This window comes from Odocoileus virginianus, chromosome 2 (genome assembly GCF_023699985.2).
Source record: "Odocoileus virginianus isolate 20LAN1187 ecotype Illinois chromosome 2, Ovbor_1.2, whole genome shotgun sequence".
NCBI lineage: Eukaryota > Metazoa > Chordata > Mammalia > Artiodactyla > Cervidae > Odocoileus > Odocoileus virginianus.
Genome location: NC_069675.1, coordinates 99,009,646 through 99,034,022, shown reverse-complemented (window position 1 = coordinate 99,034,022; position 24,377 = coordinate 99,009,646). Strand labels below are relative to the sequence as shown.

The 24,377-nt window shown below is 64.4% G+C and overlaps 1 protein-coding gene across 1 annotated transcript in view; it reads left to right on the top strand.

The window, feature by feature from the left end:
- The window catches only part of NOTCH1 (notch receptor 1), a 44,980-nt gene extending 22,699 nt beyond the window's left edge, over nt 1-22,281 (top strand). The window contains exons 7-34 of the mRNA XM_070455545.1: nt 235-390; nt 551-736; nt 930-1,043; nt 1,726-1,839; nt 2,113-2,346; nt 2,435-2,545; nt 3,015-3,207; nt 4,726-4,871; nt 5,089-5,202; nt 6,898-7,017; nt 7,455-7,607; nt 8,294-8,522; nt 9,138-9,339; nt 9,883-10,036; nt 10,164-10,348; nt 10,793-10,925; nt 11,085-11,342; nt 11,416-11,528; nt 12,402-12,973; nt 13,184-13,579; nt 14,119-14,267; nt 15,002-15,218; nt 15,402-15,489; nt 15,570-15,735; nt 16,305-16,600; nt 17,629-17,776; nt 17,880-17,977; nt 19,175-22,281. Of these exons, the coding sequence (XP_070311646.1) occupies nt 235-390; nt 551-736; nt 930-1,043; nt 1,726-1,839; nt 2,113-2,346; nt 2,435-2,545; nt 3,015-3,207; nt 4,726-4,871; nt 5,089-5,202; nt 6,898-7,017; nt 7,455-7,607; nt 8,294-8,522; nt 9,138-9,339; nt 9,883-10,036; nt 10,164-10,348; nt 10,793-10,925; nt 11,085-11,342; nt 11,416-11,528; nt 12,402-12,973; nt 13,184-13,579; nt 14,119-14,267; nt 15,002-15,218; nt 15,402-15,489; nt 15,570-15,735; nt 16,305-16,600; nt 17,629-17,776; nt 17,880-17,977; nt 19,175-20,635 (6,506 nt within the window). The 3' untranslated portion in view covers nt 20,636-22,281. The remainder of the gene's footprint in view (nt 1-234; nt 391-550; nt 737-929; nt 1,044-1,725; nt 1,840-2,112; nt 2,347-2,434; nt 2,546-3,014; nt 3,208-4,725; nt 4,872-5,088; nt 5,203-6,897; nt 7,018-7,454; nt 7,608-8,293; nt 8,523-9,137; nt 9,340-9,882; nt 10,037-10,163; nt 10,349-10,792; nt 10,926-11,084; nt 11,343-11,415; nt 11,529-12,401; nt 12,974-13,183; nt 13,580-14,118; nt 14,268-15,001; nt 15,219-15,401; nt 15,490-15,569; nt 15,736-16,304; nt 16,601-17,628; nt 17,777-17,879; nt 17,978-19,174) is intronic.
- Nucleotides 22,282-24,377: the final 2,096 nt, after the last annotated feature.

Here is a 24,377-nt window from a genome sequence, read left to right as displayed (position 1 = left end):
TCACCACAGCTTGCGGGGCCCGTAAGGGGGGAACCCCAGAAGGGGCCTCCTGGAGTGAAGCGGGCAGTCGTGAGCCTCCTGGAGTGGGGCCCTCCTCAGGGTCCCCAGCTGTGTCACCGTGTGGGGACGGACCTGGGGAGCCAGGTGGGGGCGGGCAGCAGCTGTGGGCAGTCCACATTCCCAGCCGGGGGAGAGTGGGGACAGTGCCTCCGCTGACCCCACGGCCGTGCCCAGGTCTGCTGTGCCACCTGAATGACGCCTGCATCAGCAACCCCTGCAACGAGGGCTCCAACTGCGACACCAACCCCGTCAACGGCAAGGCCATCTGCACCTGCCCCTCGGGGTACACGGGGCCGGCCTGCAGCCAGGATGTGGACGAGTGCTCGCTAGGTACGGGCAGCCAGGGTGCTGGGGAACCTGCTGGAAATAGTCCCATGCGGGGAGGCGGGTCTGATGGGGGAGGCGGGCACACCCCCGACTGTTCCAGAAGCCAGGGTTCCCAGGGCAGCCCCTTACCCATGCCGCGTCTACCCCCACCCGCCACCGCCAGGCGCCAACCCCTGTGAGCACGCGGGCAAGTGCATCAACACACTGGGCTCGTTCGAGTGCCAGTGTCTGCAGGGCTACACCGGCCCGCGCTGCGAGATCGACGTCAACGAGTGTGTGTCGAACCCGTGTCAGAACGATGCCACCTGCCTGGACCAGATCGGGGAGTTCCAATGTATCTGCATGCCCGGTAGGTGGCCAGCCGCCCGCCTGACCCTGGGGATGGGGAAGCCGTGTTGCCCGCCCAGGCCACAGCCCCTCAACGGTTATCTGGGGAGATTTGAGCTAGGTCTCTGGGGTGTGGCGGAGAGCAGGTCAGTGCTGGGCAGCTGGGAGCAAGTGTGGAGGGGACGGGGCATTGCCGACCACCCCGCTCCCACCAGGCTACGAGGGCGTGCACTGCGAGGTGAACACGGACGAGTGCGCCAGCAGCCCCTGCCTGCAGAATGGCCGCTGCCTGGACAAGATCAACGAGTTCGTGTGCGAGTGCCCCACGGGTGAGACCGGGCCCCGCCCCTGTGTCGAGGCAGGGTCAGGCTCCCCCGGGGCGGGAAGGGGGCGTGAGAGCCTCACCTCCCGAGTGTGGGGAGGTGGGGTGCGTTGGTTTTTAGCCCCCAGCACACAAGGCTGGGCCGGGCAGGGTCCTGGCCCCCACCTCGCTCAGGAGTCTGGGGCCCAGAGACCCTCCTTCCTGCTGTCGTATCCCGGCAGGAGGAGGGCCAGCCTGCCGTGCCCACCTGCCTCTGCCAGTGGCAGTGGATGTGATGGCCGGGAGGGCCTATGGAGCCTGTGGGGGCCCTGAGTCTATTGCAGGGAAGGGCTGGGGGATACGAGGCCAGGGGAGGTGTTGGGGGTCAGAGCCCTGGACCTGAGATGCAAATCAAGTGTCCCAGATGCCGAGGCGGGAACTGCATTCTCAGCCTAGCCCGGCTGTAGCCATGGCAACTGTCCGTCTTGGGCTGAGCCCCCTCTGAGGAAGCAGGGCAGGAGGGCTAGGACCCCAGGGGTGGGCGCTGAAAGAGGGCGAGGAAAGCATACAGGCATTTGCCCAGCCCTGGTCGAAGCACTCTTGGGGGGCCCTCCCAGGCGCCCCCCGCCCTCCGACCTTGGCCAGCCAGGGCTTGGCTGTGGTGCTGTTGTGCCCCTGGCGTCTGACCGCCGTCCCCTCCCCGGCCGCAGGCTTCACCGGGCACTTATGCCAGTATGACGTGGACGAGTGCGCGAGCACGCCCTGCAAGAACGGCGCTAAGTGCCTGGACGGGCCCAACACCTACAGCTGTGTGTGCACAGAAGGTGCGGGGCCGCGGGCCCAGGCAGAGCGGACGGGCAGAAGCAGGCGGGTGGGGTCCAGGGAAGCAGGGGTGGTCGGAGGCTGAGGCTGGGAAGGTGACCCCTCAGTGTGGAGCCAGGGGCCAAGAGCGGGGTGAGTCTCGGACCCCAGGCAGTTGGGTGGGGGCTGCTCCAGACATCCCCAGACTTCCCCGGCGGGAACAAGAGGACCCTGGGTCTGGTTGGTGGCGTCCTGGACAGCCTGGTAACCCAGGGAGTGACCCCCCGTTCCTGCAGGCTACACGGGGCCCCACTGCGAGGTGGACATCGACGAGTGTGACCCCGACCCTTGCCACTACGGGTCTTGCAAGGACGGCGTGGCCACCTTCACCTGCCTGTGCCAGCCAGGCTACACGGGCCACCACTGCGAGGCCAACATCAACGAGTGCCACAGCCAGCCCTGCCGCCACGGGGGCACCTGCCAGGACCGCGACAACTCCTACCTCTGCTTCTGCCTCAAGGGGACCACAGGTGCCTGGCCGCGGGCTGATGTGGGGGGGCAGTGGAGCTGCTGATGAGGGAGCAGGAGCGGTGAACGCCTCTGGTCTCCCGCCCCCAGGACCCAACTGCGAGATCAACCTGGACGACTGCGCGAGCAACCCCTGCGACTCCGGCACGTGCCTGGACAAGATTGACGGCTACGAGTGTGCGTGTGAGCCGGGCTACACAGGTGAGCTGCCCAGGATGCGGGGGCCGCAGGGCTCTGCCCTCCTGCCCGCGTAAGGGCCTTGGTTCCGGGGCTGAAGCTGCGCTCGCAGGTCAGGTTCTCGGGACTGTGAAGGCCCAGCTATCGGGGCAGAAGCTCTGGAAGGACTGGGGAGGGGGGTGTCTGGCTGACGCCGGGATGGACATCCTTAAGCCTGGCGTGCCAGGCGAGAGCCAGCCCGGCAGGCCCGCAGTGGAGCCAGGCTCCCGCTGCACGTGCTGCCCTCTGCCCTGAGCGCGTTCAGCTTGGGCCCTGGGCTGGGTCCGGGGAGCAGAGCTCGTGTCATTGAGAGTCTGTACCTCGGGAGGGCCTGGGATGGAGCCGGGGGGGGGGGCAGCGGGGCGGGGCTCACGGAGAGGGAGACTGAGGCTCCGAGGGTGGGACCCCGGCCCCTTTCCCACTCCTGGTGTCTGAGCTGCCGGGCCGCCCACAGGGAGCATGTGTAACATCAACATTGATGAGTGCGCAGACAGCCCCTGCCACAACGGGGGCACCTGCGAGGACGGCATCAACGGCTTCACCTGCCGCTGCCCCGAGGGCTACCACGACCCCACCTGCCTGTCCGAGGTCAACGAGTGCAGCAGCAATCCCTGCATCCACGGGGCCTGCCGCGACAGCCTCAACGGGTGCGTCCTCGGAGCCCCGGATGGGGGCGGGGGGAGGGGGGAGCCAGCAGGTCCTGGGCAGCGCGGGTGGGTGCTCCCCCAGGACGGGTCTGCCGTGGGAGCCCTGAAGGGTGCCGTGCGTGGGCGCTCGCTCGGCTCCTGGTCTGAGCCCAGTGCTGCCCTCAGCTCCAAGTGCGCCTGGGGAATGCGTCTGTGCCGAGGCAGCAGACAGAGGTGAAACCTCTGAGATCTGTGAGAGTGGAATGGCAGTCTTGGGTCATGTCCGAGCCCCTTTGGGCCACAGCTCAGTTGGTAAAGAATCTGCCTGCAATGCAGGAGACCCAGGTTTGATTCCTGGGGCGGGAAGATCCCCTGGAGAAGGAAATGGCAATCCACTCCAGGATTCTTGCCTGGGAAATCCCACGGACAGAGGAGCCTGGCGGACTACAGTCCATGGGTCTGACTTGAGAGTCGGACATGACTTAGCGACTAAACCACCACTGAGCTTCCGTAAGGAGGCTGCTAAGGTCATCCGAGGCTGAGGCTGGGGGCCGGGGCCTTCAGTCCCACCCTGACCGCCGAGGCCGGGAGAGGGGCTGCAAGGCAAGTTAATCACCAACGGCCAGTGATTTATTCAGTCACGCCTGTGTGAGGAAACCTCCATAAAAAGGCCAAGCGCGGGAGTTCAGAGAGCTTCCGGGCTGGAGAACAGGTGCTGGGATGGGGCGGGGACCAGCTCTGAACCTTTCCCATCCCTGGCCCCGTATGTCTCTTCCACTGGGCTGTTCCAAGTTTCCCTGCTTATAGTAAACCATTTATCTAGTAAGTCAAACAGTTTTTCTGAGTTTTGTGAGCCATTTCTGCAAATTTCAAAGGAAGAGGTCTGGTTCCTGGCTGTTTGGTCAGAAGTAGAGGTGACAACTTGGGGCTTGGGGTTAGTGTCTGACCTGGGGCCAGTCTGGTGGGCCCCAGCCCTCGCTGGGGGGTGTGGGGGCACTCTGCGCTGACTCCAGACAGTGCCAGGACCGGGTTGCAGGACACCCCGCTGGTGTGGGAACCCCACCCATATATGTGGTGCCAGAATATTAGAGTGTAGAGAGGCCGACTTTTAGTTTCTGACACCCACTACGTGCCTGGCATTGGCTCTGTCTAAATGGAGTGATGGACATGGATGGGGTGATGGACGTGGATGGGGTGATGGACGTGGATGGGGTGATGGACGTGGATGGGGTGATGGACGTGGCAGGGACCACATGCCCTCATTTTGCACAGAGTGTAAGCAGCCTGTTGAGGGTCACGCAGCGAGTGAACAGTGGATGGTCTCCTGACCACTGCTCTGAACTGGGCACTGACCCTCACCCTTACCACTGTCTTAGTCAAGACGGGCTATTTAAAGTCGTTTAAAGGACTCCAAGGGTCAGAGTGGACCAGTGTCTCCATCTAATCACGTCGTAGGACGGTGGCAGAGTCTGGGGTGCTCCCAGCCTAGGCCCCGCCCTCTCTGGCCACACCTGAGCCGCTGTGTGGTCGCCTGTGCAGGTACAAGTGTGACTGTGACCCTGGGTGGAGCGGGGCCAACTGTGACGTCAACAACGACGAGTGTGAGTCGAACCCCTGCGTCAACGGGGGCACCTGCAAGGACATGACCAGCGGCTACGTATGCGCCTGCCGGGAGGGCTTCAGTGGTGAGTGGGACAGGGGCTCCTGGTCCCAGAGCAGGCCCTGGGGGCAGCGCGCAGCCTGGACACAGGTCAGCGGTTGAGACCCCCGGTGGCTCCTGGACCCACTGGTGTGGGCTCCGAGGCCCCAGGCTCAGAGCAGGGCTTTTCCTCCACACCAGGCAGAACTTGGCCACAGCACCTGGGGTGACGGCCACACTGACTGCCTTTCCTCTCTCTCCAGGCCCCAACTGCCAGACCAACATCAACGAGTGCGCATCCAACCCATGTCTCAACCAGGGCACGTGTATCGATGACGTGGCAGGGTACAAATGCAACTGCCTCTTGCCCTACACAGGTATGGGCGGGGCCTGGGTGTGGGCGGGGCCTGGAGGGCGGGGCGGGGCCTGGGTGTGGGCGGGGCCTCAGCAGGTAGTGCAGGTGGCTGAGGTGCAAGGTGGCCTTCCTGGGCTGGCCTTGTCTGCATCCCTCTGCCGGCATCCCAGTACAGAGGCCCTGCTCAGTACTCCGAGCCTCAGGCCTGGCTGTGTTAGGGCCTCGCCCTGCAGGTGTCTTTGCTCACAAAGTAACCAGGTGCCTGGAAAAAGTTGGAGCACAGCTAAGTCCCTACTTGGGGGACCTGCCCGGGAGGTGGCCCCCTTGGCGGCGGAGCTGGGCCTGGGCTGTCGGCCTCCCCTCCTGCCGTTCAGGCTGCCCTCCCCATCGCTGGCCAGGCCTGAGGGAGTCCTTTGATGGCGGGCCCTCTTTGTGTGGGTAAACAAGGAACCCTGTGTTCCCGCTGAGAGTGGCGGGAGACTGGTCCCTGGCGTCTCAGCTGCCGCCATTGGCCTGGCCGGGGGAGGCGGGATGTGGGTCCCCTCCTAAGGAGAGATTTGCCAAGTGTTAAAAAATGGAAGTCACGACCGCTCAGGCCACCAGGCCCCCTGGGGATGGGGCAGGGGGTGCTGCCGTTAGGGACGGTCCTGAGAGGCCCCCATCGGCAGGGGCGGGGCCCCTGACTGTGATTCTCACGACATTGGCGGCCTGTGGCCCGAGCAGTGTTTTCTTTGACCGAAGCTGGGGACCTGGACTTTCTCTCCTCCGCCGGTTAGGAAACGCCCCCAGCCCCGGTGGCCGCCCAGGGCGCACCCGGGTCCCTTTCGGACGCGCTGCCATCGGGGCTGGCGGCTGGTGGGGAGGAGCCGGCCTGTGCTGACCCGCTTCCCGTCCGCCTGCTTCCTGCTTCCCGCTGCACAATTGTCGGAAACCCTGGCGAATTTCCTGCCGGCTGGGGTCACTGTGGAAACCGATAGAATGAAAGGCCCTGGACGGTCACCCCCGCAGGCTGGGGAGATAATGGGCGGCCGGGAAGATAACGCTTCCTCGCGGGCTCGGGACACGGCCCCGTGGGCCGTAAACAGGAAACCCCGCGTTGGGCTCTCAGGGAGGAGAAATCAGCCGGTGTGCCGGGGTCCAGGCAGACTCCCGCTCCCACCCGGGGTCCTAACGCCACATCTGGCGCCCCCTGATAAGCAGCCACGCTGAGGGCTGAGGCTGGCACATGCTCTGCAGTCACAGCCTTTGTTCAGGGGCCTCCCAAGGTGGCACTCGCCGCCCGAGGCACCGAACCCCTGGATCAGCTCCCAGGTGCCGGCTCAGTGCAGGGCCCTCTGCCACCAGCAGGGCATGAGGCTGGGAGCGGGTCCAGGGCCCCTGTGACGTTGTGTGGGTGGGGGGGGGTGTCAGGCCCAGCCCAGCCCTTGCTCCTGGCACTATCGGGAGGTGAGGCCCAGGCCGTTTCCCCAGCCTGTGGGGGCCCAAGGGTTCCCCTGGTTCACGTTCGGGTGCTGACTTAGCCAGGCGCTCACACAGCCAAGGTCCCAGTGGCACGCAGTATGTACCCCCCCGCCCCTCACGCAGGGCAACCAAATGTGCTTTGACGTTAGATCCACCCGTTGACGGTGGCTGCCGTGGCCTCTGTCAGGACGTGCCCGGGGCATTGACCTCTGGCCAGGGCTCCCTGGGCGCTCACCGTCCTGCCTCTCCCTCCCAGGGGCCACGTGTGAGGTGGTGCTGGCCCCGTGTGCCCCCGGGCCCTGTAGAAACGGCGGCGAGTGTCGGGAGTCAGAGGATTACGAGAGCTTCTCCTGCGCCTGCCCCGCAGGCTGGCAGGGTGAGTCCAGGGGGCAGGAGGACGGGGGTGGGGGGAGGCTTGGAGAGGCTTGGGGGCCACGGGCTGGCAGGGTGAGCCCAGGGGGCAGGGGCATGGGGGCGGGGGGAGGCTTGGAGAGGCTCGGGGGCCACGGACTGGCAGGGTGAGCCCAGGGGGTGGGGGGACGGGGTGGGGGAGGCTTTGGGACTTCAGGCATCTCTTGTTAGTGAGCCCCCGTCGTTGGGGGATGAGCCAGTGGGCTGCAGGGCCCTCCCAGGCTTGAAGGTCTGTCTCCCGCTTGGCTCCAAGGTCGGGGGGCAGTCCTTTGGAGAGCCCCTTCTTCCCCTGACACCCCCAGAGGGTCGTCCTGTGGCGGCGGAGGGCCTGCTCTGGGGGGCGGGCAGGAGGGGGCCCGTGGGCACCGGCTGAGCCAGCGGCTCCCCCCTCCCCCCCTCCAGGGCAGACCTGTGAGATTGACATCAATGAGTGCGTGAAGAGCCCATGCCGCGCGGGCGCCTCCTGCCAGAACACCAATGGCGGCTACCGCTGCCACTGCCAGGCAGGCTACACGGGGCGCAACTGCGAGACAGATATCGACGACTGCCGGCCCAGTGAGTGGCTGGCCGGCCCTGCCCGCCTCTGAGACATCCAGACCGGTGTCCCCAGGCGGGCACGGGGCCGGGAGCGTGCCAGGGTCACGTGGGAGGGTGGCAGGGCAGTGCCTGGGTGCAGGCTTGGCGCTGGCAGCCCTCTCGGTCCAGCTGGGCCTTTCAGAGGGGCGCCCGGTTGGGGGCTGGAGGAAGTGCTGGAGCGGGGCTGGGTGGCTGTTGTCAACCAGCAAGGTGGTCGCAGGTGGTCACGGGCTCTGGTGCCAGGCTGATGGGCCCCCAACTCGACAATCCTAGCATCTCCCAGCCAGACTCCCGGGCTTCTCTCCCTGGGGCTGCAGCTGCCCCTTCCAGCGTGGCTCTTAACCTAGTTCTTGTCCTGACCCCTGAGGAATGGGGCTCACACAACCTGGGGTCCAAGAGAGGCCGAGCACCTCATCTGGCATTGCCAGCAGGCAGGGAAGGCTGTGGCCACGGGCTGTGCGGGTCTCTGTTAAGCCTGCCCGCCGCTATGGCCTGGGGACCGGGAGCTCGTGGGGCCGTATAGACCCCAAGCTCCTGATGCGGCCTGCTGGATTGGGGGCTCCCCGCGGAACACCCCGGGGGCAGTGCCAGGAGCCCCCAGCTGTGGTTGCCCTGGCAGAGGGGTGGTGCCCAGCTCTCAGGCCTGCCCTCCGGTCCCCTTGCAGACCCGTGCCACAACGGGGGCTCCTGCACAGACGGCATCAACACGGCCTTCTGCGACTGCCTGCCCGGCTTCCAGGGCGCCTTCTGCGAGGAGGACATCAACGAGTGTGCCAGCAACCCCTGCCGCAACGGCGCCAACTGCACCGACTGCGTGGACAGCTACACCTGTACCTGCCCCACGGGCTTCAGCGGCATCCACTGCGAGAACAACACGCCCGACTGCACGGAGAGGTGCGAGGGCGCGGCGGGCGCAGGGCGGCCGGCCGGCTCCGGGGCCACGCACGGCGCCGGCAGATCTGTGTCCCCGGCAGGGGCCCGCCTGGGGTGGGCACCCGGGGCCAGTGAGGCACGGTTCCTCCTGAAAGGGCACTTGTCCATCCATCCGTATGGCTTAGAAGCAGGAACCCTGTGGTTTATCCTGAGGAACTGCTGTTTCTCCATCAGCCGGGGACCTCGTCACTGGCCTGTGTCTTTATTTGCCTTGGCTGCCAGGAAGCTCAGCATGGAATGTCACACTTGTCCCTGGTTTCTAGCACGTATCTCCCATGCGGTCTGGTTTCTTCTCATTTTTGTCTTGAGTGCGACATACCTGTGTGCGATATGAAGCTCCTCTCAGCACGAGTTCTAAAGAAGGCAGAGGAAGGAGTGTGGTGTGGTGTGAGGGTCTGGGGTCCCCTGGGACTCCTATTGGCCTCCCCAAGGTCAGCCAGGCAGTTGCCGGCCCATCCTGGTGCCCAGACCCGTGTGGCCACCCTGATTGGCGGTGAGGGTGCCGGCGTGGACGTACTTGCTTGGTCAGGATCCTGCCCGCAACTCACCACCCCCTTGCTGCCTGCCCACCTCCAGCTCCTGCTTCAACGGCGGTACCTGCGTGGACGGCATCAACTCCTTCACCTGCCTGTGTCCCCCCGGCTTCACGGGCAGCTACTGCCAGCATGATGTCAACGAGTGTGACTCTCGGCCCTGCCTGCACGGCGGCACCTGCCACGACAGCTACGGCACCTACAAGTGCACCTGCCCGCAGGGCTACACGGGTCTCAACTGCCAGGTGAGGGCGGCCCCCTCGCCTGGGCTCCCGCTGGCTCTGCCACCCTGGGGAGCCGAGGAGGGGGCAGCTAAGCAGGCAGGGGTGGTGAGCAGGGCGGCTTCCAGCTCAGGCAGCAGAGGCTTACAGAGCGAGAAGAAGGACCAGCCGATGCAGGGGAAGGCGGCTGAACGCCAGTGTTTTCATGAAGAATATGTTAAAGTATCAAAGGTTTATCTTCTTTAAAGATGTTCAGACACAAAACACCAGTTAGAAGAGAGCTGCTTCCTGCTTAAGGAAAATCTTCCTTCAAGGAAAGGCAGCCTGTTGTCTGGATTCACCACCAGGGGCCCAGAGCAAGAGAGGGGCCCCCACAGCTCCCGGTTGCTCCTGAGCAGGGGGCGCCCCGTGGGCCCCGGTGTCCATTTCTGTGGATTGGGAGGGTGGGTGTCACGGGCCACCTTGGGCATGAGGGTCTCTGGCGCCCGTGGGTGTCCCCCGCCGGGTGGGCTGGGCCCGTGGGAGCCGGCGGGTGGGGCGTGAGCAAGGCTGCCCCCTCGTCCCCAGACCCTTGTGCGCTGGTGCGACTCCTCCCCCTGCAAGAACGACGGCCGGTGCTGGCAGACCAACGCGATGTATCGTTGCGAGTGCCACAGCGGCTGGACTGGTCTCTACTGCGACGTGCCCAGCGTCTCCTGTGAGGTGGCCGCGCGGCAGCAAGGTAACCCGCCCGGGCTCCTCTGTGCCCACCGGGCGTCCGAACCCTGAGGTTAGGGGGTGTGCTGCCCCAGGCAGCCCCTGGGGAAGGGAGCCGGGGCCTCACGCTCCGCCCGCCGCGCCCCCCGCAGGCATCAACGTGACCCACTTGTGCCGGAACGGGGGCCTCTGCATGAACGCAGGCAACACACACCACTGCCACTGCCAGGCTGGCTACACGGGCAGCTACTGCGAGGAGCAAGTGGATGAGTGCTCACCCAGCCCCTGCCGGAACGGGGCCACCTGCACCGACTACCCCGGCGGCTACTCCTGCGAGGTGGGCGCCCGTCCTGGGGCGGCGGGGATGTGTCTGGCCTGAGTGCCACCGAGGGCCAGGCCCTGGGCTGGGAGCCGGTGCGGCAGGGAAGACTAGACCCATAGACACGCGAGGCGTTCAGTCCCATCAGGGGAGGGCTGGGTAATCAGGAAAGACTGCCTGGAGGAGCTGTCTTCTGGGGGCACCTGGAAGAGGAAGACCCTGAGAAGTAGGGCAGGGTCTCCCCTCCCCCAGATTCACCCACCTCTACACCAACTCCCACCTTGGGCAGCGAACCATAGCTTACCAGGGCCCTTACCAGGGTCTCCATCTGGGTCCTTCCAGTAGGAGGGCTTTGTGAGGCAAGAGGGCAGCTCAAGGGGCCCCGTCGGCCCTCACAGGGTAGAGGGCCACACCCCGGCTGCCTGCTGAGCCTCAGGCCCACGCCTCGCTGTCCCCCTGCAGTGTGTGGCCGGCTACCACGGGGTGAACTGCTCCGAGGAGGTGAATGAGTGCCTGTCCCAGCCCTGCCGGAACGGCGGCACCTGCATCGACCTCACCAACACCTACAAGTGTTCCTGCCCCCGTGGCACGCAGGGTAGGCTCGGCCACACCTGGGGAGGGGGCTCGGGGGCCTGGTTGACAGCGTCCACCTCCTGGGCGTCTGACCCCTGGCCAGGGTGGGGGCGGGGCACACCTGCGGGAGGCGTGGGGCTCGAGAGCGGCCACGTGGGGTCTGATGGTGCCCGGCCTGCAGGCGTGCACTGCGAGATCAACGTGGATGACTGCAACCCCCCCATTGACCCCGTGTCCCGGGGCCCCAAGTGCTTTAACAACGGCACCTGCGTGGACCAGGTGGGCGGCTACAGCTGCACCTGCCCGCCTGGCTTCGTGGGTGAGCGCTGCGAGGGTGACGTCAACGAGTGCCTGTCCAACCCCTGCGACGCCCGCGGCACCCAGAACTGCGTGCAGCGCGTCAATGCCTTCCACTGCGAGTGCCGCGCCGGCCACACCGGTGGGTGCCGCCCTGGTAGGGGGCGGGCGGCGCTGGGGCAGGGGGTCAGCGCCTCACGCCACTCTCGCCCCAGGACGCCGCTGCGAGTCGGTCATCAATGGCTGCAAGGACAGGCCCTGCAAGAACGGGGGCAGCTGTGCGGTGGCCTCCAACACGGCCCGCGGGTTCATCTGCAAATGCCCGGCGGTAGGTGCCCTGGGCAGCAGGTGGTGGTGGGGAGGGCTCCTGGTCTGAAGGGGGCAGGAGGACACCCCCGCTCAGCACGCCTAGTGCCCCGGGTGGCCAGAACCCCCCGCCTCGGCCCCCCACCCCCAGCCTGCGCTGAGCTGGAGGGCTTGTGTGTCTGGACCCCACCCTCCTCGTTTCCCTTGAGACAGTGTTTCTCGTCTTTCTGTTTAGAGCGGTTTAGTAGAAAATTGGTGTGGGAGGGCTCCTGTGCGCCCCCTCCCCCGCACACCCAGTTTTCCTGTATCAACATCTGGCTCGCCTACAGTCTGCCTACGGTGCGGGAGACCTGGGTTCGGTCCCTGGGTCTGGAAGATCCCCTGGAGAAGGGAATGGCTACCCACTCCAGTATTCTTGCCTGGAAAATCCCATGGACAGGGGAGCCTGGTGGGCTACAGTCCATGGGGGTCGCAAAGAGTCGGACATGACTGAGCGACTTCACTTTCACTTTCTTTTGCGTGTGGGGAACACTGTTACCATTAACGACCAACATTAGTATGCTGCTACGTGATCTATACACTGACACGTTAAGTCCAGCCCCCTCCATGTTGTGTGTTCCTCGGGTCTGACACACATGCGTTGCCATGAGACCCCTGTTGCAGGATCCCAGGGGGTTGTCCGTTTGCCCTAAAAGTGCCCCAGGCTCCTACTGTGCCCTTCCCTCCCAACTCCTGGGAACCCCCCCAACCCCCGAGCGTTTCATGTTGACTTTCTTTGAAAGGAAAGGCCGCCAGCCCTTGTGGGCGGGTGGGGGGTGCGGGGGCGCGGCCGGGTGGGTCCCCAGCGCCTAGGGGGCCGGCCCACCCCTCACGCTTGTGCGGCCCCTCCCGGCAGGGCTTTGAGGGTGCCACGTGTGAGAACGACGCCCGCAGCTGCGGGAGCCTGCGGTGCCTGAACGGCGGCACGTGCATCGCGGGCCCGCGCAGCCCCACCTGCCTGTGCCTGGGCCCCTTCACCGGCCCCGAGTGCCAGTTTCCAGCCAGCAGCCCCTGCGTGGGCGGCAGCCCCTGCTACAACCAGGGCGTCTGCGAGCCCACCGCCGAGAGCCCCTTCTACCGCTGCCGCTGCCCCGCCAAGTTCAACGGGCTCCTGTGCCACATCCTGGACTACAGCTTTGGGGGCGGCGTGGGCCTCGACATCCCCCCGCCGCAGGTCGAGGAGACCTGCGAGCTCCCCGGCTGCCGCGAGGAGGCCGGCAACAAGGTCTGCAGCCTGCAGTGCAACAACCACGCGTGCGGCTGGGACGGCGGCGACTGCTCCCTCAACTTTGACGACCCCTGGCAGAACTGCACGCAGTCCCTGCAGTGCTGGAAGTATTTCAGCAACGGCCGCTGCGACAGCCAGTGCAACTCGGCCGGCTGCCTCTTCGACGGCTTCGACTGCCAGCGCGCGGAAGGCCAGTGCAAGTAAGGCCCTCGGGGACGCCACGCAGCGGGGCTGGGGGGCCGTCCGCTCACCAGCAGGAGCGGAGCAGGTGGGAGGAGGACCGCGGGCTTCGCGGGCAGGGCAGCACACAGCCGGGTGCTGGCCGAGGGTCTCCGGGTGGACGGGGGCAGGCGTGGCCCCCGGGGACCCAGGCGCGGAGGGAGCCCTGAGCTGGTGCCGTGGGCCCGCAGCCCCCTGTACGACCAGTACTGCAAGGACCACTTCAGGGACGGGCACTGCGACCAGGGCTGCAACAGCGCGGAGTGCGAGTGGGACGGGCTGGACTGCGCGGAGCACGTGCCTGAGCGGCTGGCGGCCGGCACGCTGGTGCTGGTGGTGCTCATGCCGCCGGAGCAGCTGCGCAACCGCTCCCTGCACTTCCTGCGAGAGCTCAGCCGCCTGCTTCACACCAACGTGGTCTTCAAGCGCGACGCCAGCGGCCAGCAGATGATCTTCCCCTACTATGGCCGCGAGGAGGAGCTGCACAAGCACCCCATCAGGCGCTCCGTGGATGGCGGGGCCCCGCTGCTCCCGGGCGGCGGGGGCGGACGCCGGCGCAGGGAGCTGGACCCCATGGACATCCGTGGGTGAGCGAGCCCCTGCCGGCAGCCTGCACGCCCTGACCCTCAGGGTTGCGCCTCCCAGAGAGGGCAGCGCTGTCCTCCCGAGATGGGGAAAGAGACCTGGGATTTCAGCTCCCGTGACGGGCGAGCGGCAGAGACAGCATTCCTGCTCGGGCTCAGCTCTCAGGGAGGGGAGGGACTGGGCTCTGGACACCTCCGTCCTCCCGAGATGGGGACCAAGGCTACCCGCGGCTCTGCACGAGCCCCACGGTCCGCGGGGCAGCACCCCGAGGAGTGCTCGTGTGAGCGCCACACGTGCCCTGCTGGTGCTGGACATGGCAGGCCCTCAGGGCCACTGTGCACCTCCAGGCTTGTTCCTGTCCGGACCCAGCTCTCTGCCTCCCCAGGCTGGCCCCTGGGGTTCTGGGAGCACCCTCTCTCCCCGCCCATCCATCAGGGTGACACTACAGGAGCCAGAGCTGGTCCCTGGGGGCGGGCTGGCCAGGTGGGCACTGGGAGGGGCCAGGGCCCAAGCCCCCTGACCTATGCTCACCCCCACCCAGGTCCATCGTCTACCTGGAGATTGACAACCGGCAGTGCGTCCAGTCATCCTCCCAGTGCTTCCAGAGCGCCACGGATGTGGCCGCCTTCCTAGGTGCACTGGCCTCGCTGGGCAGCCTCAACATCCCCTACAAGATCGAGGCCGTGCAGAGTGAGTAGCTGGCCCTGCTCCCCAAGCTGTGCTCTTGCGGGGTCTCTGGATTGTCCTGGGAGGGGGTATGCGTGGGAGGCGGTCTACCAGCTCCCTGCCCCCACCCCGGGGATGCTCTTGTTCTTCAAGCCAGTTGCCACCCACAGGGGCGTGTGTCACGCCATCCAGAGTTTGGGGAGCGCTTTTCCGGGGTTTCCCACCGGGCACGCTCTCCCTCCCGAAGCAACAGCTGTCAGCGTGGCTGACCCAGGGGAGTCCGCACATCCGCCCGCAAGGTGGGGGGAGACTTTTCTCGCCCCACCCATTCCTCCCGATTTTTCTTTGTTGGGTATTATTTCAAAATCATTATGGCTTTTTTTTTTTTTTTTTAAGAAAAAAAAAGAGAGAAAGCAAAGAATTGATCGATGTCATGTGAAGTGTTGAAGTTTGTATCTGGAAAATCCCCCTAAATCCTTTGTCTTAACAGCTCGATGCGAGTGCAGCGATTTGAAGTTGCCTAATCCTTCTCCCTTAAAGGAGAAAAAAGTGAAAGCTGTCTCCAGATAGCCGGCTGGTGCAGCAGAGAATCTAGCGATAGTTTGCAATTCTGATTAATCGCGTAGAAAATGACCTTATTTTGGGGGGCGGGATGGAGGCGAGCGGGCCGCGGAGCCAGCGCGCTGCCCCCGGCCGCCGGCCTGCCGGGCTGCGCGGCCTGATGTCCGGGCGCCCGCCCGCGGCCGCTGTGCCCGCAGGTGAGACGGTGCAGCCGCCCCCGCCCCCGCCGCTGCACTTCATGTACGTGGCCGTGGTGGCCTTCGTGCTGCTGATCTTCGTGGGCTGCGGGGTGCTGCTGTCGCGGAAGCGCCGGCGGCAGCATGGCCAGCTCTGGTTCCCCGAGGGCTTCAAGGTGTCGGAGGCCAGCAAGAAGAAGCGGCGCGAGCCCCTCGGCGAGGACTCCGTGGGCCTCAAGTCAGTGGACGCGCCGGCCGTCTGGGTCGGGGGCGGGCTTGCGGGAGGCGGGGCTGCCCCCTCCCGGCTCCGCGGCCCCCTCCTTGGGCCCTGGGCGTGCGCACGGCCTGGAAGGGGCGGGGAACCTCCCCGGGCCCCCGCCCCCCGCTTAGTCCCACCTCCCCCCGACTCCGTCACCCCCAGGCCGCTGAAGAACTCCTCGGACGGCGCCCTCATGGACGACAACCAGAACGAGTGGGGCGACGAGGGCCTGGAGGCCAAGAAGTTCCGGGTGAGTCGGGGCTCCGGGGCCCCCGCCCCGCCCCGCCTCGCCCCACAGGGCATGACCCTCTGCTCCACCCCCTTCCTTAGTTCGAGGAGCCCGTGGTCCTGCCCGACCTGGACGACCAGACAGACCACCGGCAGTGGACTCAGCAGCATCTGGACGCCGCCGACCTGCGCGTGTCTGCCATGGCCCCCACGCCTCCCCAGGGCGAGGCCGACGCCGACTGCCTGGACGTGAACGTCCGCGGGCCGGGTGGGTGCGGCTGGCCAGACACGGCTGCCCCCAACCCGGGGCTCCACCCCCAGGCGCCTGGTGGCTGGGCAGCCCGCGCTTCCCTGACCTCGTGACCCGCCCGCCTCTCTGTCCCAAGCCTCAGGGATGGTACCTGAAAACGCCCGCGCCTCAGAGGGGGTGGGGACCCCCAGGAGTTGCTCGGCCTCCTGGCTGCCTCCCCTCTCGGAGAGCTGGCCTCAAAGCGCGCTCTGCCCTCAGAGTTGACTTCTTTCAAAATGCGTCTTTTGAGACACCCAGAGTGCCAGTTAGCTTACCTCCTCTGTCTCCTGGACGGGACCATGGGTGAAGGTCTCGAGCAGGGCAGGAAGCGGAGCCCACCTGCTACCTGGCAGCTGGACTTGGTTCTACCCTCGGGGAGCTTGGACAGATTGCGTTGGCGCTGGGCAGTGTGGCTGTGTGCACTGGGCCTCCGTGGGCCCCGTGTCCACAGGGTCGTGCCCCCGCTGAGGCCTGTTCCCCCCGGGAGCAGCTGCCAGGGGCCAGCCTTCCTGACCTGGCCCCGTCCCTGTCCTGCCTGCCCCCTGCAGACGGCTTCACGCCCCTCATGATCGCCTCCTGCAGTGGAGGGGGCCTCGAGACAGGCAACAGTGAGGAAGAGGAGGACGCGCCTGCGGTCATCGCAGACTTCATCTACCAGGGCGCCAGCCTGCACAACCAGACGGACCGCACTGGCGAGACCGCCCTGCACCTGGCCGCCCGCTACTCGCGCTCCGACGCGGCCAAGCGCCTGCTGGAGGCCAGTGCAGACGCCAACATACAGGACAACATGGGCCGCACCCCGCTGCATGCGGCCGTGTCTGCCGACGCGCAGGGCGTCTTCCAGGTGGGCAGCCACTCACGTGCCCTTCTGCGCACCCTCGCCTGCCTTCCCTCCTTCCTGGTCTGGCCCCAGAGCCCTGATTCTAAGCCTGGCCAGAGCAGGGGCAGTTGGGATTTCCCCCCCCCACCCCGAACCTTTGCATCCTGGGGCGTGAGGCCAGGGAGGGTGTCAAATCCCCTGAGTCATCCCCTTGGGGCAGCCAGGCTGGTGGCACCACAGCAGGAGAGGCTGCAGGGGCCGGGCCTCCTCACCCTCACCCAAGACAGGCCCCTCCCCTGCACCTGCCTCTCCCGGCCCCCACGCCCTCACTGCTTTGGCTGGAGGCATCGATTGCCTCTGGATGTGGGAAGAAGGGCTAGAGGCTGCTGCTTGCTGCCTGCAAGCGGCAGTGGGGGGGAGGGGGCCTCTGGCCTTGCTGGGCTTCCAGGATGAGGATGGATTAGGGATGTGGGTGCCTGGGTCTCTGGGGAGCATCCCTGGCGGAAGCAGCTTTTGAAAGCTGCCAGCCCGTCCGCCGGCCACAAACCCCCAGGCCCCAGGCCATGCTGCTCTGCACAGACAGGCAGGTAAACGGGGCACAGATGGGGGTGTCACAAAAGTCTAATGATTTCCGACATGTTGTCTTTTATGGAAATGAGAGATTGGGGACAATTTAAACGAGCCCCTGGAGGCAGGCCCTGGCCGCGTTTGCCTGGGCAGTCTCTGTGGCACGTAGAGACATTCCCTTGGGCGCTTCTCGGGGTGAGGCCAGTCCCCACACGGCTCTTCCCCAGCTCCTTTCATCCCCCCTCCCGCCCCTGAAACAGTGATCATCCTTCTCTCTCATGCTCTGGCCCCACGGCTCCAGCAGCGCCTGGTGGAGTTCTGCCCACTCCCCGGGCTCCCACGCCACGTGTGTCCGGGCTCCCTGGGGCCGTCTGACCCCAGAGGGCTGCATCCGCGTCAGGGTTTGGGTCCCACGCACGCGTCCCGGAGCAGGCAGGGACCTCACGCTCACACTTGCTGAGCCCGAGACCTTCCTTGTGGTCCAGATCCTGATCCGGAACCGAGCCACCGACCTGGATGCCCGCATGCACGACGGCACGACCCCGCTGATCCTGGCTGCCCGCCTGGCCGTGGAGGGCATGCTGGAGGACCTCATCAACTCCCACGCCGACGTCAATGCTGTGGACGACCTGGGTGAGCCCAGCTGGGCCGGTCCGAGGGAGGGGGCACGCCATGGCCGCCTGCCGACCCCTGACCTATCTGCCGACCCCTGACCCACCCTTTGCTCCCTTCATAGGCAAGTCCGCCCTGCACTGGGCGGCCGCGGTGAACAACGTGGAGGCCGCTGTCGTGCTGCTGAAGAACGGGGCCAACAAGGACATGCAGAACAACAAGGTGGGCTGGCTGGCGAGATACTTCCCCTCTCCCGCTCCTTTCCGACTGGGGGACCCCGAGCCATGACTTCAGCTTCGGGCCTTGGCTCCTTAACCCATAAAGTCCCAGGAGAAGCCCCGGGGAAACAGAGACGTGGACCCTGTAGTGGGTGCCCTTGTGGTCAGCGCTCCCTGCCTCCATCTGGCCACATTACCAGTCCCCTACCGGGCCCAGGACACGGGCAGCTGCAGCTTTCCCCCCCATGTCACTGTGACCTGCGACGTCACCTCTGTTCTTGGCTGTCACTGGCCGGGGCAGGTTGACTGAGATGGTGCATGCTGGGCCAAGAGGCTGGTGGGCGAGGTGGGGGGTTCTGCATTGCAAGGCCCCCAGATGGAACGGTGAGTGGCCACCTTCCACACGTGGACCACTTCTGGTCTCTCTCAGCCTCGCCGTGGTCTGTCCCGACAGTCTAAGTATGCTCTTTCCTTCCTGCCCAACCCCAGCCTGGCCCTGCATCTCCTGAGCTTGTCTTTGGGCTCCTGTGTCCCCGGACCTGCCCCTTCCTTCACAGACCCCTGAAGGGACTCCTGTCCTGGGGGAGGGGTACGGGGGGTGCTGTTGGGCCCGGTCACTCCTGAGGCTGCCATGGGGCAGAGGCATCATCCCGCCTCCTGCTGGGGAGATAGGCGGCAGGGACCGCCGTGGCGGGGCGGCAGCTGTGGCCAAGGCCATGTGTGTGCCAGGCAGACACCGTCCGGCCTCACCCCACACAGCAGCCTCAGGGGGCATACACTGCATTCCCGCTGTACTGATGAGAAAACCATGCCCTGGGGACAGAGCTAAGACGTCAGGGTTTCTTGGGGACCAGCTGGTGCCCACGGACACACTTTACTGACCCCGAAGCCCTTACTGACCCCGAATCGTGGCAGGGTCTCCATCCGTGTGGTTTTGAAGGAGGGAGGCACAGTCTGTTAGATTTCCTGTGGGGTCTCTGACCCTGTGAAGGTGGAGCCCCACTGGTTTAGAATATAGAACCCCACAGGTCTTCTGGGTGGGTCTTAGAAGATGCATCTAAGGCATTTTTGTCTGTAAGACGTAATAGTGATGGTAGGACCCTAGGGGGAGGGTTGAGATGAGTGGGGCAGAGGCGGGGCTGACCACTGGTCCCTCTGATGACCGATGACCCCTGCACCTGCCCCTGTCTGCTCCCCCCAGGAGGAGACGCCCTTGTTCCTGGCCGCCCGGGAGGGCAGCTACGAGACAGCCAAGGTGCTGCTGGACCATTTTGCCAACCGGGACATCACGGACCACATGGACCGCCTGCCTCGCGACATCGCGCAGGAGCGCATGCACCACGACATCGTGCGGCTGCTGGACGAGTACAGCCTGGTGCGCAGCCCCCCGCTGCACGGCGCCCCCCTGGGCGGCGCGCCCACCCTGTCGCCCCCGCTCTGCTCACCCAACGGCTACCTGGGCAACCTCAAGCCCCCCATGCAGGGCAAGAAGGCCCGCAAGCCCAGCACCAAGGGCCTGGCCTGCGGCGGCAAGGAGCCCAAGGACCTCAAGGCTCGGAGGAAGAAGTCCCAAGACGGCAAGGGCTGCCTGCTGGACAGCGGGAGCGTGCTTTCGCCCGTGGACTCCCTCGAGTCCCCCCACGGCTACCTGTCAGACGTGGCCTCCCCGCCCCTCCTGCCCTCCCCTTTCCAGCCGTCTCCCTCCGTGCCCCTCAACCACCTGCCTGGGATGCCCGAGGCCCACCTGGGCGTCAGCCACCTGAGTGTGGCAGCCAAGCCCGAGATGGCGGCGCTGAGTGGGGGCGGCCGGCTGGCCTTCGAGGCAGGGCCACCACGCCTCTCCCACCTGCCTGTGGCCTCTGGCACCAGCAGCATCCTGGGTGCCGGCGGCAGTGGGGGCGGTGGGGCTGTGAATTTCACAGTGGGTGGAGCCGCGGGCTTGAATGGCCAGTGCGAGTGGCTATCCCGGCTGCAGAACGGCCTAGTGCCCAACCAGTACAACCCGCTGCGAGGGGGCGTGACGCCAGGCACCCTGAGCACACAGGCTGCCGGCCTGCAGCATGGCACGGTGGGCTCGCTGCACGCCCCCGCACTGTCCCAGGTGATGAGCTACCAGGCCCTGCCCAGCACGCGGCTGGCCTCCCAGCCTCACCTGGTGCAGACGCAGCAGCTGCAGCCGCAGCAGAACTTACAGATGCAGCCGCCGAGCATGCCGCCGCAGCCAAACCTGCCGCCGCAGCCACACCTCAGCGTGAGCTCAGCCGCCAGCGGCCACCTGGGCCGGAGCTTCCTGGCAGGGGAGCTGAGCCAGGCAGACATGCAGCCGCTGGGGCCCGCCAACCTGGCGGCACACACTGTCCTGCCGCAGGAAGGCCAGGTCCTGCCCACGTCGTTGCCGTCCACGCTGGCCCCGCCCATGACCACCGCCCAGTTCCTGACGCCCCCCTCCCAGCACAGCTACTCCTCCTCCCCTGTGGACAACACCCCCAGCCACCAGTTGCAGGTGCCCGAGCACCCCTTCCTCACCCCATCCCCCGAGTCCCCCGACCAGTGGTCCAGCTCCTCGCCACATTCCAACATCTCTGATTGGTCCGAGGGCATCTCCAGCCCGCCCACCAGCGTGCCGTCCCAAATCGCCCACGTCCCAGAGGCGTTCAAGTAAACAGCCGGCTGCCCCCAGGACCCTGCGCTTCCTTTCCCAAGCCCTGCTGGGGCGTGTGCGTGCGCTCCATGGATGCTGGGGCTGACCAAAGGAGCTTTTTTTCAACAAATGTGTTTTTATACAAAATAAGAGGACAAGGATTTTTAATTTTTTTTTTTAGTATTTATTTATGTACTTTTATTTTACATGGAAACACTGCCTTTTTATTTATATGTACTGTTTTGTATGGCATCAGGTAGAAACTTTTATCTGCTCCAAGAAAATAAACTAGTTCTCAGTCATGATTTTCCTACTTAGGATAAAGAGTCCTAGGTATTTGTAAAATATAAACAAAGATTCATGATGTGCAAATGCCATTTATTTATTGATTTCCTCTTTTTTGAATCCTGAAAGAAATGATGTCAGACAAGGGCGGTTTGAGCCAGCATTGTTTAGAAAGCTCCAGGGGTGCCCGGGGGCCTGCTTTGATTTCCCCAGACATCCCCTCACCCCCACCTCCAAACCTGGACCTCCCTCCTCCCAGGACCGCCTGCATCTTATGAAAAGATGCATCTAGAGAAAGAAAAGCAAGCCCTTTACCTTTTTGGCACATGGGTTACTTGTACCTGAAGTAGGAAAGTAAAGTGTAAAATGATGTGGTTCGTGCATTTCGGTGTACTGTTAAACTTTTTAAAGATATGTCTCTCAAAACGTGTTCTTGGGGTATGCCAAGGGTACATTTCATGGTACCAATCATGAATCTTTGTTGCAGGTTCAGTATTACGTAGTTGTTCTTTGGTATTGTGAGTTCTTGTTCTTTCTGGAGGCTCCCCTGCCCCTCGCCCCCGCTGATGTTTAAGCATCATGTAAGAAGTTGGAGGTGTGGCCATGTGGTACCCACCTTGGACCCCACGTTGGGGAGGCCTCCCCCTTCCTGGGGAAAGACACTGCTGGGCTGCCCTGTTGGAGGCATCTCAACTTGAACTGCATCTCCCAGGTTCAGTGGAAGATGAACTGGCGCCCCTGGGGCCCAGTGCTGACGGGCCCAGTTTTTATAGGAGACTTGGAAAAACGTGGGCGCGTCCAGCCTCAGTGCTCAGAGACCCTGGTGCCAGGGCCTGGAGCACCCTGGGGTGCTCGGGTCACCAGGAGCCTGCTCGCGGGCCACCCCTTCCAGTTTAGGGGGTGGGTGTGCGCCCCGGGGTAGAGCAGGTTTTTACATTATCAAGTATAAGCCTGTGGCAGATACATATCTGTAAATACATTTTTAAAGGGTGATTTTGTTTAAGAAATCTGATTGAAGAAATCTGTCAGGGTCGTGCTGATAAGGGATGTCAGAACCCAGGCCCCACGACCTGCAGCTGCCGAACCGTAGCTCCTGAGAGCAAAGCCAGGGGGGGTCCCGCCGCCCACCGCACTGAGTCTGCTGCCCCGGCCTCGCCGGGCGTGCTGTGGGGCCACCCCTTGTGGGCACGATCAGACTCTTCCTAAGACGTGGCTTTTTGTGTTTTATAAGATAGAGTGTAGTTTACATAAAAAGAAAACTTTTTAAAAAAGTTATCTACCTACAAAACTGTAGGTGATGAAAATGATGTATTTTTTTTCATCTTTTTTGTTAACAGATTTGCAATAAAAATGATTCTGATGGTCGTCCAGATTTTGCTAAACTCGACTGTGGTCCTGGCTTGCTTTCTGAGAGGGAGGGAGACCAATAGAGAGAGAACGCCAGCCCTAACCCTGGGTGCCAGGGTCACTGTCGGGTCAGGTATCCAGTGTCCCATCTACCCTGCCAGGCCCTGTGAAGTGGGGCAGAGACCCCATAGGGAGCAGGGCACACACAACCCCAAAACCAGGCTCTGGGCTGTCTCTCAACTGTCTGGGTCATGGAGAGCGGGGCCCCACTTACTAGCCTGGGGGCCACTGCAGGCAGAAGGGGCACAGGGGAGAGTCCAGACCCCGGCGTGGGGCAGAGAGAGCCGCAGGAACATCTGAGCAAGGGCGCCTTGGTTGGCGGGGGTGGTGACATAGTGAGTGGGGTAAGTTCTGCGACCCCCAGACGGCGTAGGCTGGGGAGAACCACTGTCTCAGGAATCCCGAATTGGGCCATCAGGCACAGGGTTCGGACCTCCTTCCTCCTTCCTCCGTGTGCCCTCTTCCCTAAGCCTTCTCTACCTACCCCGCCCCTTCTCTGCTTGGCCCCGCCCCTGCCCCAGCTCTATCTGACTCCGCCTGACCCCGCCCCTTCTCTGCCTGCCCCCGCCCCTTCTCCGCCTGCCCCGCCCCCTCTCTGCCTGGCCCCGCTCCTTCTCTGCCTGCCCCCGCCCCTTCTCCGCCTGCCCCCGCCCCTTCTCCGCCTGCCCCCGCCCCTTCTCCGCCTGCGCCCGCCCCATCTCTGCCTGACTCCGCCCCTTCTCTGCCTGGCCCCGCCCCTACCCACGTGCCTGACTCCGCCTGCCCCCGCCCCTTCTCTGCCTGACCCTCCCTTCTCTGCTTGGCCCCGCCCCATCCCTGCCTGCCCCCGCCCCTTCTCTGCCTGCCCCCGCCCCTTCTCCGCCTGCCCCGCCCCCTCTCTGCCTGGCCCCGCGTCTGACTCCGCCTGCGCCCGCCCCATCTCTGCCTGACCCCGCCCCTTCTCTGCCTGGCCCCGCCCCTACCCACGTGTCTGACTCCGCCTGCCCCCGCCCCTTCTCTGCCTGACCCCCCCCCCTCTCTGCTTGGCCCCGCCCCATCCCTGCCTGACCCCGCCCGTTCTCTGCCTGGCCCCGCCCCTACCCCCGTGTCTATCTGACTCCGCCCCTTCTCCACTGAACCTTACCCCTTCTCTACTTGGCTCCACTTCTCCTCTACCTGGCTCCTCCCTTTCTCTACCTGGTCCCGCCCCCACCCCAGTGTCTTCAAAACAGGATAACACTCCGCTGACCTTTTGAACTGTGGTATTGGAGAAGACTCTTGAGAGTCCCTTGGACAACAAGGAGAGCCAAACAGTCCATCCTAAAGGGGATCAGTTCTGGGTGTTCATTGGAAGGACTGATGCTGAAGCTGAAACTCCAATACTTTGGCCACCTGATGCAAAGAGCTGACTCATTGGAAAAAGACCCTGATGCTGGGAAAGATTGAAGGTGGGCGGAGAAGGGGACGACAGAGGACGAGATAGTTGGATGGCATCACCGACTCGATGGACATGAGTCTGAGTAAACTCCGGGAGTTGGTGATGGACAGCGAGGCCTGGTGTGCTGCGGTTCATGGGGTCACAAAGAGTCGGACACGACTGAGCAACTGAACTGGACTGAACTGACCACCTTCCACTGCAAAGTGCCACCTGTCCCTGGCGTGGCCCATCGGGGCACAAGGGTGAACCCAAGATTTCCTCACTGAGTGCAGATGCTTCGTTTCTGGGACAAGAGGTACTGGGAAATGGAATATGGCAAATGGCTGAACTTTCATCTTGGAGGGGGCACTCAGCCTGAATTCTGCCCAAAGAACTCCCAGCACCCCTAAATTACAGTCCTAGGTGTACACCCAAGAGAAGTGAAAACAGGCTCTATATCAGTCCATCTAAACCTGTGCTCACAGCAGCCAAGAGGTGGGAACAACCCAAATGCCCATCAGCTGACAACTGGTGATCCAAGTGGGTCCACACTGTGATGGCTAATTTTATGTGTCAGCATGGCTGGCGGTGGGGGGTGGGGGTGGCGCAGATTTGGCCACACGTGAGGGATGAGATTAGCATTGCAATCTGAGCTGAGTAAAGCAGGTGCCCCCT